The sequence below is a fragment of the Leptinotarsa decemlineata genome, unplaced genomic scaffold, assembly GCF_025532065.1.
Source record: "Leptinotarsa decemlineata unplaced genomic scaffold, Ldec_3_MD MMD2_tig00000035_RagTag_RagTag, whole genome shotgun sequence".
Classification (NCBI taxonomy): domain Eukaryota; kingdom Metazoa; phylum Arthropoda; class Insecta; order Coleoptera; family Chrysomelidae; genus Leptinotarsa; species Leptinotarsa decemlineata.
In genome coordinates, this window is record NW_027412540.1 from 23,198,495 (window position 1) to 23,211,074 (window position 12,580).

Consider the following 12,580-nt stretch of genomic DNA (forward strand, 5'->3'; position numbering starts at 1 on the left):
AGTATTTTTTTCGAAAGAGTTTTTTTCTTTCGTGTAATTCAATGTTTATATGAAAGTAGCTGTTTTAGGAGTACTTTTTTTTAGTTTGTGTCTGAAAGTTACTTTTTTGCATGATCTATACATCTATGTATAGAGTTACTTATTATCAAATTGATTACTTCCTTCCTTTCTTTGGAAGATTCCCTCATCCCTTTTTTGCATCAAGATGGAGTAATAGAAAACCAAAAACTTCATGAAATACTGAATATTGAAGTGTTCATTTATTTCGCACCTTCATAAGAGTTTGGTGCTTCCGTTAGAGGTTCCGTTTGAAAATCATCAGTGTTATTATTGGATTGACTGGTGCCTCAGATATACTTGTTTTCTCATAATAGTCAGTTAGTTTGGCAATACAGTCCATCATCACCTGTTAAAAGTTCCATTTTCAGATGATTTAATGAAAATTATCTCAACAAATATTCTTCGTAAGGTACCCCAATCGATCAATCTGATGATTTCCAATCACCTGGTGCAGGTAAGCCATACACTATATGTGTTTAAATAAATAATAGTATTAGCGGAACGCGGATCCACCAACATTGTAATAGGTTTCAGCAGTAAGAAGATAGTAGGTATAAATAATGTTTAAATTGAAATCTACAGGTTGTAGACTAAAGCAGCTTCGAAGACTGACCCCACAAATGTGGCCATATTACTCTTGTATGGATCAGTATGTCGTTCCCCTTCCGCTGCTGCTTGAACCGACATTATGCCGATACCATCGATGCAAGTATCTGCAAGTAACACTGTCATTAACAAAGAGTGCCAAACTGGTGGATCAGTTTCTACACTAGTGAAGATTTTCTAGTCTACAACCCATGGAGCCCAATAACTAATGGACCTGGAGACATAATTTTTCTGTACTATTCATACAGTTTTTATGAGTACAAATTGGTGATCGGAAGGTCTGTGCCATCTGTTTGACGGTCAAATTAGTGACATCTTCACCTTATGTATGCGTTGCCTTGACTCATGTTAGAAGATTGTTTGAAGATTGACATAATTTCAATAATATGGTAGTTAAATATGATTTGTACTCGAGCTGCCGATACCGTTCCTTCCTCAGTTGAGTTTATAAGTACTGTGTTGAGAATTCTCCAACTGAATGATATGAATTATGATTTATGTAACAAAATCATGATGAATGATGTTGTTAGTTCAACTTATGATGAATCCAAAAATTTCTTCACAATCTTGAAATATCAACTTCAGACATCCTTTCAGAGCACAAATTTCGCGATAGTTTCCAATAACCTCGGTTATCCAAGGAGCTTAGCAAAAAATGTTGGAATAATGATTACATTTGAATAATTCAAAGAAAAACCAGCGTGTCGCACCTAACTGAGAAATATCTCAAGTGCTCAAATCGAAAAAATGTCGGTTGACGGCTGACATTGAAAAATACTTAACCGGGACAGACATTGTCCTAGAAAAAGTACTTTCCACTAACGAAGTGCTAGTTGTCTAACTCAAAGGTACGTAAATATCTGAAAAACTACCGAATGACAGGAAACTGTAATTTGATGTGAGTAACGTTTACTTAGATTGAACGTCACAAGATGGCAGCACGTTACAGATTACAATCTGAAAAGAAAGAAAAAAAGTGCGTTGTCAGCAGTATTTGTAAAAACTCAAATATTTTATAGAAAAACTGAATATGTATGTCAGCGAGACCCATGCGTCATTTTGTCAGCGTCGGTCTCATCACTTTTATTCATTTGATTAATTAATAGTATATTAGCGCACATGTGGCCAAATTTGGAACGGTTTCAACAGATTAAGTTAGCAAATGATTTATAATTGTGTTCGTATTGAAATCCACAGGTTGCAGACTACAGCTTCTTCGACGGCTGACCTACGCAAGCTCAGGAGAGTGTGGCCATAATACCTCCCCATGTCCTTAGCATTCTACTGCTTCCATGTTGGTTGAAATTCACTCTCCGTCCCTTGCTGCTTGAATCAAATTTGGCTCAAGGTATCTGTGCTAATATCACTGTCACCGACAATGAGTGATTAGCTGATATCGTAAGACAGTACTTCGCTAAGTGAAGATTCTCTAGTTTACAAACTATAGGGCCCAATAACTAATGGACAATAATATTACATATTCTTCATACAATTTTTATGAATACAAATTGATGCTAGGAAGGTCTGTGCCATCTATTGTCTAATGGTCAAATCAAAACAACTTGTTTCAATACATGCATATCCCCTCCTCATGTATGCGTTGCTTTGGCTCTTGACTGCTATGCGGCGATACTTTACAAATAATGCGGATTGTCTATATACAAAGAAAATTCTATGCTAATAAACTTTCTACTGTGATAGTCTAGGAATAGACTAGGAATTCTCAACGTGACGATGTGAATTATGATTCAAGTAACAAAGTCATATTGTTTTTTTTTTCTGATTGATTCGGTCGTTACTTGATGAAGATCCATAGTAATTTCAAAAACTACACCTCAACGATTTGATCTCCACAAACTTTATTTGAAAAATATATCACATGTTTCGGTAAAACATTAGCTTTTTCAAGTGATTGTGCGTTAATAAAAAAACAAATCTACGAGGGCCACAATTCAATTATTTTGTGAATTTGTGTTGTTTTATGAACTCCCGTAACTTCCTACCAAATTCGAATATTGAATTGAACATGGTTATCATGACTTAAAAATATTTTATTATTTATTCAAGGATTAATCGGTCTTACGACATCTATGTTTTAATTACAATGTTCTATAACAAGTCATATTCCCTTTAACTATGTGAATGCATCCATCTATGAATGATTCGCTAAATACATTACGCTTTGTGACAACATCGATACCTTATTTATGTTTAGATTTAAAAAACACCGGGACAGCGCGTACGCAGTCCCGACTACCAAAAATTACGCGCCCGAGTTATCCGCATTAGGGATAATCGCAGGTGTCAGCCCAACCGAAGTGCAATGGAAGGGCCTCGTCCTGGGGGAACCGCCTTGTTGATCACGGTTGACCCCTACGCCAGGTAAGTATGCCTTCTGGTCGACTTTCCTGACTACTTAACATCTCTCTCTAGATCAAACTGGTGACATATTGTAGTCGATGGTGCTACGCCATCTAACGGAGAAACGTGTAAGAGTTTTCACATCGTTTGAAGTAAAGGAGCTTCGTACATAGCAACGTTCAATGATCAACTTCAATCCAATTATGAGAAGGAGGTATGTTTGGTTGCCTATAATGAATAATACGATTATAATAATTCTGTCTACACAGCAAGATAATATCGAATTGGCTGATGTGGCGTCACCTGTTTAACTGATTTTGTACCATCCAAACCACTTGAGTTCAAAGTTACTGCTTCTGTTTGATGAGAAACAGAATAAAAAAATATGGTCTGATCAATGCTTTGGGAATAAAATGATTGAATGAAAAAAAAAGGGGAATATCTTCAGATGCCCATCTAGTCTCAATTGTTGACACTTTCCATAAATGATTTCCAGCTATAATAAATACCTTTGTATGTAGACTAATTAGACTAACCATAATACGTCTGTATGGAACGTTAATTTTATTGGGAACTATAAAATATTGACTTCTGGAAAATAACTAAGCAGTTGATATTCAGTTTTATAGGGATGGCTTGAAAAGTGAGTATCACTTTTTTTTGTTACAGACGAAAAAACATGGTCATTGGCAAATTTGTTTCTATAAATTCTGGGAAATATATGTTTCGGGCAAACATATGCCTATCATCAGTTGTATCGTTAGTGGCTAAAGGGTAAAATGTATAGAAACTATGTCGAAAAAGGTTTCTTTTACCTACAAAAACATATATCGGTGTAATTTTTTGTAGTAAAGTTTTGACAAAAAAGTGATAGAACTAAAAGACTAAGTTACAAAACTCGAAAAAGTAATACATAGGAAAAGTAATATAGTATAGTAATATGGTAAAGTATTTAGTAATATATTTTATTTATATTTTTCTAGCCATGGGAGAAAAGATATATAGGAATATACTACTATTACTAAGTGTTCAAAGAAATGCAGCAATAAAAATAGTATGTGTCTCCTTTTCTACTGAATACTCACATCACAGATCAATTCACGACTATGATTGAATTTAAAACCGATAAGAACCTGAACAAAGAGAAATTTGACAATAAGAAAATATTTATGAAATGTGAAAAGTGGGACAACTTCTATATAACAGAGGACGTAGAATCTGCAACTGATCTCTTCATAAAAAAAATAAAAGAAATATTGAATGCCAGTACAAAAGAGGTGACAAATAAAATACAAAAAAAGAGACAACCTTGGATAACCACAGCTCTAGTAAACTCTGTCGCCAGAAGGAATATGTTATTCAATCAATGGAAACTTGATAAAGAAAATCATCCTCTATTAAGACAATTCAATACTTATAGAAATGAATTGAATACATTGTTGAAGAAATCTAAGGCTGATTATTATAAGGAAGAGACCGATAAAAATAGAAACAGTGCAAAACTACTATGGAAAACAGTAAATGCTGCTTGCTCTAAACCATCCAAAAGCACGGAAGTAACAGAAATTGAAAATGGGGATAACAAAACCACAACTAACCCTATAGAGATTGCGGACATTTTTTTAGAGCATTATACTAAAATTTCTGAGGACCTAGTGCTCAAAATAGAAACTCCTCGGAATTATAAAGAGCTCAGAACTGTCAACCAAAGCTCAATATATTTAACAGAAGCAAATATAGATGAAGTTGAAGAAATAATTAACAACTTGAAAAAACACACAGCACCAGAAATAGATGAAATGTCAGTAGAAGTTCTGCAGCATATTAAAGAATATATTAAAGAGCCACTAACACTGCTCATCAATAAAATATACTAACGACAGGATATGGGTCTAAATCTATAAAGACGACAGTTATCAAACCCATTTTTAAAAAAAGAGAAAAATTGAAATGCATAAATTATAGATCGATTTCTCTAATCACTGGTATAACTAAAATTCTAGAATATATTTTGAAGAGAAAGTTAACAGATTTTTTTGAGAAATATAATCTCCTCTCATCTAGACAGTTTGGATTTAGAGAGGCCAGATCAACACAGGATGCGATAAAGGAATTAACTCCACAAGTTCATAAATCCTTTGATAGTAGTAAACCGTGCCTCTGCATATTCGTTGATCTGGACAAGGCGCTCGATACTGTCAGTCATAATAAACTCCTAAACGTTCTAGAAGATTTAGGTATTCGTGGAACTCTCATTAACTCTCATAAAATGTTACTTGAGTGAAAGAAAGCAGTGTGTCAAAGTAGGTAATACTTTAAGTAAATACGAAGTGATGAAGTTTGGGGTACCTCAAGGCGCCATACTTGGTCCAATTCTTCTCACAGTATATCTTAATAACCTGTTTAATCTCCACACTAATGGGACAATTATAAGCTATGCAGCCGACACAGCAGTTTTTTATGAAGCCGAAAACTGAAACTCGCTCATCACTAATGCACAAAATGACTTTAAAACAATTATTGACTGGCTCAATTTCAAACTATTGACCATAAATTTTTCTAAAATGAAATATTTTGCCTTTTCAGTGAATAACAAAAACTTACCCAGTCTTCAACCCCTGAACACAACTCTGAAAACTGCATCGTGAAAATCACACAAGCTACAGAAATAAAGTATCTTGTTGTAATGATAGACAATCATTTAAAATGGAACTTACACATTAGGAAGTTAGTGCAAAAAATTAGATGCCTATTGTCTAAATTCAAATATTTAGGTAACATTCATGAAGAAAAACATCTCCTAATGCTGTATTGCGCATTAGTGGAATTCCAACTGAAATATGGCATAATAGTTTGGGGAAGGGCATATAATAACATTATAAAGAATGTTTAAGTAATTCAAAAATATATACCTACCCATCAGATGACCTTTACAAGCTTGGGAATATATTAGATGTAAAACAAATATTTCATTTGACACTTGCTGTTGACCAGAAAAAAAATCGAAGCAAAATATTTGTAGATTATTCCCACTCCAGTTCCACATGTGACTAAAACTATAGCCTAGAGATCTAGCATGTTTTTTGGGCCAAAGATATACAACGATCTACCAAATGAATTGAAATAACTAAACTTATTATCTCTGTTCAAGAAGGAGCTGAAATTATGGCTGACTTCAAAATTAAGAATTTTAACACATCGATTAGTCGATATAAAAATTACATACTATGATTGATATTAAGTTGAGGCTATTTGAAATAATTTCTTTCACACACTAGTTCTGTCAGGTTTTTCTGTGGAAATCTGAGGCATGCCATTTTCATATCAACACAAGTTATATTTTCCTGATTTTGATGATCGCGCTTGCCCCATATTTCATGATTAATTTATGACGTAAATATAACGTTTGAAACGATTCTTTTGTTCTAATTTTCCTCAGTTCACAATTCGTATATTCTGCTGAATACTCTCAATATTATCGTTATGTTGACCTGAATAGTAATTTTATTTTTATGAAATTTTTGGTATTATTATTCAGTATTATTTCCTTGGAAAAAAATTATATTGTTTACACTTTTCTTGAGCCATTTTTGTTCCAACTTTCGTCTACTGCTCTCTTTATAATTAAGCTATATCTGAAACTCTCAAGCTAGTTGAAAACACATTCTTCTAGTTAACCTATAATCTCATTTTTACCCTTGTTTTCTCTTCCATTAATTTGACTGTATTACATTTGATTCGTCAACATCACACCATAATAATGTGTCACCACACACAAGCTGATAATATCAGCTTCGGTGGATTTTTTGTTTATTCTAAGCCTCATATTACTAAGTTTTTTCAATCATTTGATTTTGTAACAATAGAAGGTCTGTATTTTTTCACTATTTATGAATAAACATTATCATTATTATTATTATATATGTAGAACAACATCAGCCAAAGCTCTGCTAATTGCAATAACCCCCCAATAGATCTGCTGGTGGAAGAAAGAACAATGATACAAAACAATGTAAGGAAAGGAATAGCAAGCTCACAAATTATCGAGAAATGGCAACAACCTTGGGAGATAGACGATGGAAAGGCCAACTGGACCAGAAGACTGATAAGAAACATAGTACCATGGATGGTACTATTTGAATCTTGAGAAGGACAGTGACGAAACGCAGAAATGACGATATGACAATTATCACAAATTAAAAATACTGGGAAGCCGTTAACAAACTCTCCAAGACCACCCCGACAAAGAAAAGAACTAAATAAATAATGATGACGTACTGAAGAAAAAGGGAGAGCTTTGAGGACGGTTTCAGAGTACCGTACTCAACCTGGTCACAGAGCGACCTACAACTACAACTGCATCTCAATTTTATCGGTACCTTAAGTTGATGGGTTGATTACAATTAATTAGCTACCACTCTCTTACTGAAGTTTCATTAGCTATCACAGAATAAGGATATCTTGATTTTATAACGAGGATCCATTGAAACCTCACCAGTATTTCTCTAAAGACTCAACCAGTTCTTTCGGACTTGTGCTAGGCCCGTGCCTCTCCACTGGATTTCCATTTTTATCGATGATGAACTTTGTGAAATTCCACTTGATGAAATCCCCCAGAATCCCACCCTGTTCACGTTTCAAGTACTTCCACAAAGGATGACTGTCGCTTCCATTCACGTGAATTTTCTCGAACATGTCAAATTTAACTTTCCTCGACTTCACAAATTCACAAATTTCGTCGCTGGAACCTGGTTCGTTCCCGGCAAACTGGTTGCAGGGAAATGCTAGAATACGCAATCCTTTGGACTCTGAGTATTCTTCGTAGAGTTTGTTGAGTTCGGAGTAATTCAGATTTGTGAAGCCACATTCAGAGGCCACATTCACGATTATGCAAACGTGTCCTTCGTATTTGTCCAAAGAAACAGGGTTTCCCTTGATATCGTTAGCAGTGAATTCGTATATGGACTTCGCAGATTTGTAATCTACAGGACTCGACATATCGTTAGGTAACACTAGAGTCGTTTTCAGGAATTGTTTGGAGCTTTTAACTATTCACTGAACTGAACTGAAGTCATTCTATTCACGTAGATAGTTGTCATAGTTGCATTTCCATTATTTTCTGATACAAACAGTGGCTGAATGGTATGTCAAGCGAATGATCGATTTTATGAATTATGAACAACTCCTTGTTATAGACCAATAATGTGCATCTTCTTGATAACTAGTCCTTGGAAGATTGGTAATAAAATGTATATTTATTGTACTTAAATTCATGGCAAACAATGAGTTGTCATGGTTTTTCGTCTTTACAAATATAGTTAACTTTGACATTGCTGATTAGTCAAGAGTATAGAATTTGCACTAATCTCCTTTGATCTCATGAACGAGACACATAATGTCTTTCAGTTATTCCTTATCTATTCAGTAAAATGACTATTGAAACCATACAGTGTGTAACAACGAAAACTTAATAGAGCCGTTTTTGAATATAAAAAGTAAGATTTTTAAAAAAAGCTCGTACACGTCGATTTCTAATTGAAGGAAGACACCTTTCAGACTAATCAGATTTTTTGTAGTACGCACCCCCTCGGAGGGGTGCGTCCGACGACCCTTATTTAGATAGGGAAAGTAGGTCGAGTGGCACCTCGTTTTAAAGGTCTTTCGAATACCTTTACATCTTTGTTAAAAGAAAAATTTTGTAACGATTAGTTTTCGAGATTATTTGAAGATTTAAAGGTATTTTTATTGAGTTCAACTCTTTTTAAAATAAATCAAATTGTTTTTGAAGTACAATTTACGTTCAGAACTTTCATAAAAAAAATAAAATTTTGCTTTTTATGACAACCTGCTAATTACGTGTCCATTTGATTTCGTAAAAAAGTAAGAATTATTTGTTTATTACGAGGAGATTTTTTCGGGGGATGGGGTTGGTTACCACCCTTACATTTTAGGTGAATTGAGTGGCACCTCCTTATGAAGGTTGCCTTTTGTCATGGATATTTTATGCTTCTGATAAAAAATTGAATCATACTAAAAACTTACCTACACAACGAATACAACCTGCTGATTTCCTTGAATGCCGATGACACAGAAAAGTTTAAAAAAACTGTTTTAGGGTTAATAAATCCCAATAATTGTTTTTAAAGCACACACAAAAAAACTAACACCAAATAAGGGTAACTCGCATAGGAAATTTAGAGTAAATGTTCAAAATGTGCGCCATTTTGCTCCATGCAACAATAAAGATTTTGTTCGAATTTTGCTCTTACATTATTCAACATCTCTGGAGTTATAAGCTCGGCATTCATCAATAATTATGCGACGTAATTCATCCAAATTGGGTGGCTGTGTAGCATAAACTTCAGACTTTAAATATCCCCACAAAAAGTAGTCCAGTGGTGTTGAATCTGGTGATCGTGGTGGTCATTCAATTGGACCTCTTCTGCCAATCCATTGTCCTTCAAAATGATTATTCAAAAAATTTCGAACCTGCTGGGCATAATGGGGTGGTGCACCGTCTTGTTGAAAATGGATTAAATCATCTTGACATCTTGGATCCTGTTCAATTATTTCAACTATATGAGGTTGTATTGCCTCTTCAAGAAGTTGTAAATAAGAATCACCGGTTAAATTTCCATCAATGAAAAATGGACCTATAATATAATTGCCTAATATTCCGGCCCAGACATTCAACTTTTGGGGATGATGGGTATGTATTTCTGCGTATTGTCTTGGGTTTTCATCCGACCATTTGAATAAAATGAGCTTTCGTCCGAAAAACAGATGTTATAAAACAGCTCGGGATTTTGCATTAATCTCTCACTCATGCCCTTACAAAACTTCTGTATTCTGTCAAAATCATTCTCATTGAGTTCATGAACAAGTTTAATTTCGTAAGGATGGAATTTGTGGTTTTTAAGGATTCTCCATGCGCTCATATGGCTTATTCCGGCCATTGCTGATAAACCTCTGGTACTTAACCTGGGATTGGCGATGACCTGTCTCTCTGAATTTTCTGCCCAAATCCAGAACGTGATTTCTGCTTAGGGTTTACCAAGGTTTTGCTCGTTAAATAAAATTGATGTTCTATTAGCATTTTGGTCGTTGCCAAAAAATAAAGCTAACTTCAGCAGTAGTGTAAGGCATTTTTAAACAAATAACAATACACGACCCGTTTAAACAAAACAATCGAACGATGTACTAATGAAAACTGGAAGAAGAGGAGTGGGTATTGATTTTAAAAAAGGGATTTCATTCAACAAAAAACTGATAAGAACTGCTCGAAATTTTTTTTTATTTAGACATACAAGTTACCGAGTGGTCTGTCTAATGTGTTATTAACATGGAAATTTTAACTTCAAACAAAATCTAATCGTTACAAAAATTTTCTTTTAACAGAGTTGTAAAGATATTCGAAAGACCTTTAAAACAAGGTGCCACTCGACCAACTTTCCCTATCTCAATAAGGGTTGTCGGACGCACCCCTCCGAGGGGGTGTGTACTACAAAAAATCTGATTAGTCTGAAAGGTGTCCCTCTTTAATTAGAAATCGATGTGTCCGAGCTTTATTTAAAAATCTTACTTTTTATATTCAAAAACGACTTTGTTAAGTTTTCGTTGTTACACACTGTATACTTTTTGTTTGTTTGGTAGTGATTGAGTATAAATGATTATCAATGCGCAATAGTAGTGCGATTGCGAATTTTGATTTTTTTTTCAGAAAAAAATAGGGCACATCATCAAACAGAAATTATTTGAAGACCACTAGTTCTAGTAGTCATTAGTATATAGAAAATAAGATACTAACTGCAGTTGCTAATAAATTCAACGGTAATTTTTAGAACAATATTGCATGAAACAAAAATTTGAGATATTTTGTCATGGAAAGTTGCTTTCTTTCATTCTGACTATTATAAAAAATAGAATGTCATGCACATTAACTCACTTTCCTTTTTGTTTTATGCATCAATTGTCTTGCTGGCTACAAAAGTTGAATTGGGCATGTGTTGTTCTTATCATTGATTATAAAAAAGTCTGCGACTTCTCATATGGATAAGCCTGGTCAGTTTAGGTTAGGTCTAAAGTGAGTGGGTCTACTCGACTCTCTACCGCAACCCGCAAGGGTTTATTGTGGCTCACACCTATTCACACTCGGACAAATAAACCCAGCTTCTTAACGAAGCCGATCATTTTGTATAGTGAGTGGTCTTTCAGGTCAGATGGTAAGAGTACGGCCCTACCGAACTCTAAGAACTTGATTAGGTACACAGCGTGGCAGGCACAAACTATATGCTCTGCTGTTTCATTTTCCAAACAGAGGCGACACACACTGTCTTCCGACAGTCCGAGTCTCTTCATATGATGGTTCAAATGACAGTGACCTGTAAGAAGGCCTGTTAGACATCGTAGTTCATCCCTACTGTAGTCCAATAACTGTTTGGTATCAAGCTTCGAAGGATCAATAAACGCCTTGGAGTGAGCCAATCCTGGAAGATTCTGCCAGAAGTCCATAAATCTTCTTGCTATCCAGGTGTTCAAAGTTTGTTTGGCAAAGCCTAAAGCGATGCCAATGACAGGTTCTGGTCCGATGAAGCTGCTTGCAGCACCCTCCTTTGCAAGGGAGTCAGCAGCTTCATTGCCTTCCAGGCCAGTATGGCCAGGAATCCAGACCAGAGACAATCTGTCAAGTCTTCCTATCGAGGAGAGTCGTTTTTGCCAATTTGCTACCAATTTAGACGTTGCTCGGTAGGAGCCAAGAGCTACCAACGCCGCTTGACTGTCCGAGAATATTTTTATTGACTTGTGAGTGAGGTTGGATTCATCCAATCTCTCCGCACATGATTCAATAGCGTAAATTTCTGCTTGAAATACAGTCGCATAAGTTCCTAGGCAGGTAGATAACTCTGTCCTGGGTCTGCGACTGAAAACACCTGCACCAGAACCGGAAGGTGTTTTTGATTCATCTGTGAACCAACAACTCTCTGCTCTTAATATTTCCTACTTCCGCTTGGAGAAGGACAACTGGAACTTAGATAACTAAAAAGTAGACATATGAGTATAGCTTGATATTAAACCCCAGTACCATGTACTCAGATATTTTTTGTCTTTTTTTTTTATTTATACTACAGTGCTAGGAATCGCACGTTAAAACATAAGACTCCGTTAATCTCCAGCTTGCTCAAGTTTACACTTTCGAGCATTGTAATTCGTAGGGGGGGGAGACAGCTAGTTGACGGAACAACATATTTCAACATATTTTCTCAGATTCAATTCTTTGGAAATTTCTGGTATTTCAAAATCGAATTAGTGAAGACATGTTTTGCTAATGAGGTTTAGTTTTTTTCAATACTGAATTGTTTGTGAGTGTATCTGTTTTGTGTTCGGCAGTTCGTTCCTCGAGATTGATTGTCTTATGCCACATTCTTACATGACAGAGATTGCATGTCTAATGCAGTGTCGGTTTTGAGTTTGGAGAATACTTTGTGGAGAGTGTTTCAATTTTTAAAAGCTATTTAATTGTTTTCGTCTTTGAAAATGAGGGCTAGTCTTTCGG

At 35.2% G+C, this 12,580-nt stretch overlaps 1 protein-coding gene and 1 non-coding gene across 2 annotated transcripts; both read right to left on the reverse strand.

Moving 5' to 3' along the window:
* Positions 1-2,892: 2,892 nt before the first annotated feature.
* LOC111504109 (U1 spliceosomal RNA) lies at positions 2,893-3,056 on the reverse strand. Its single transcript, XR_002721957.2, has one exon. It is a non-coding gene; the product is annotated as a U1 spliceosomal RNA (small nuclear RNA).
* A 4,375-nt stretch (positions 3,057-7,431) lies between these two features.
* On the reverse strand, positions 7,432-8,107 carry LOC111504102 (phospholipid hydroperoxide glutathione peroxidase-like). Its single transcript, XM_023158593.2, has one exon. It carries the CDS (start codon positions 8,023-8,025, stop codon positions 7,519-7,521), a length of 507 nt encoding a protein of 168 aa, XP_023014361.2. The 5' UTR covers positions 8,026-8,107; the 3' UTR covers positions 7,432-7,518.
* Positions 8,108-12,580: the final 4,473 nt, after the last annotated feature.

Bases quoted from the DNA above. Each gene is read 5' to 3' on its own strand.
- LOC111504102 (XM_023158593.2), bottom strand. From the start codon at position 8,025: ATGTCGAGTCCTGTAGATTACAAATCTGCGAAGTCCATATACGAATTC.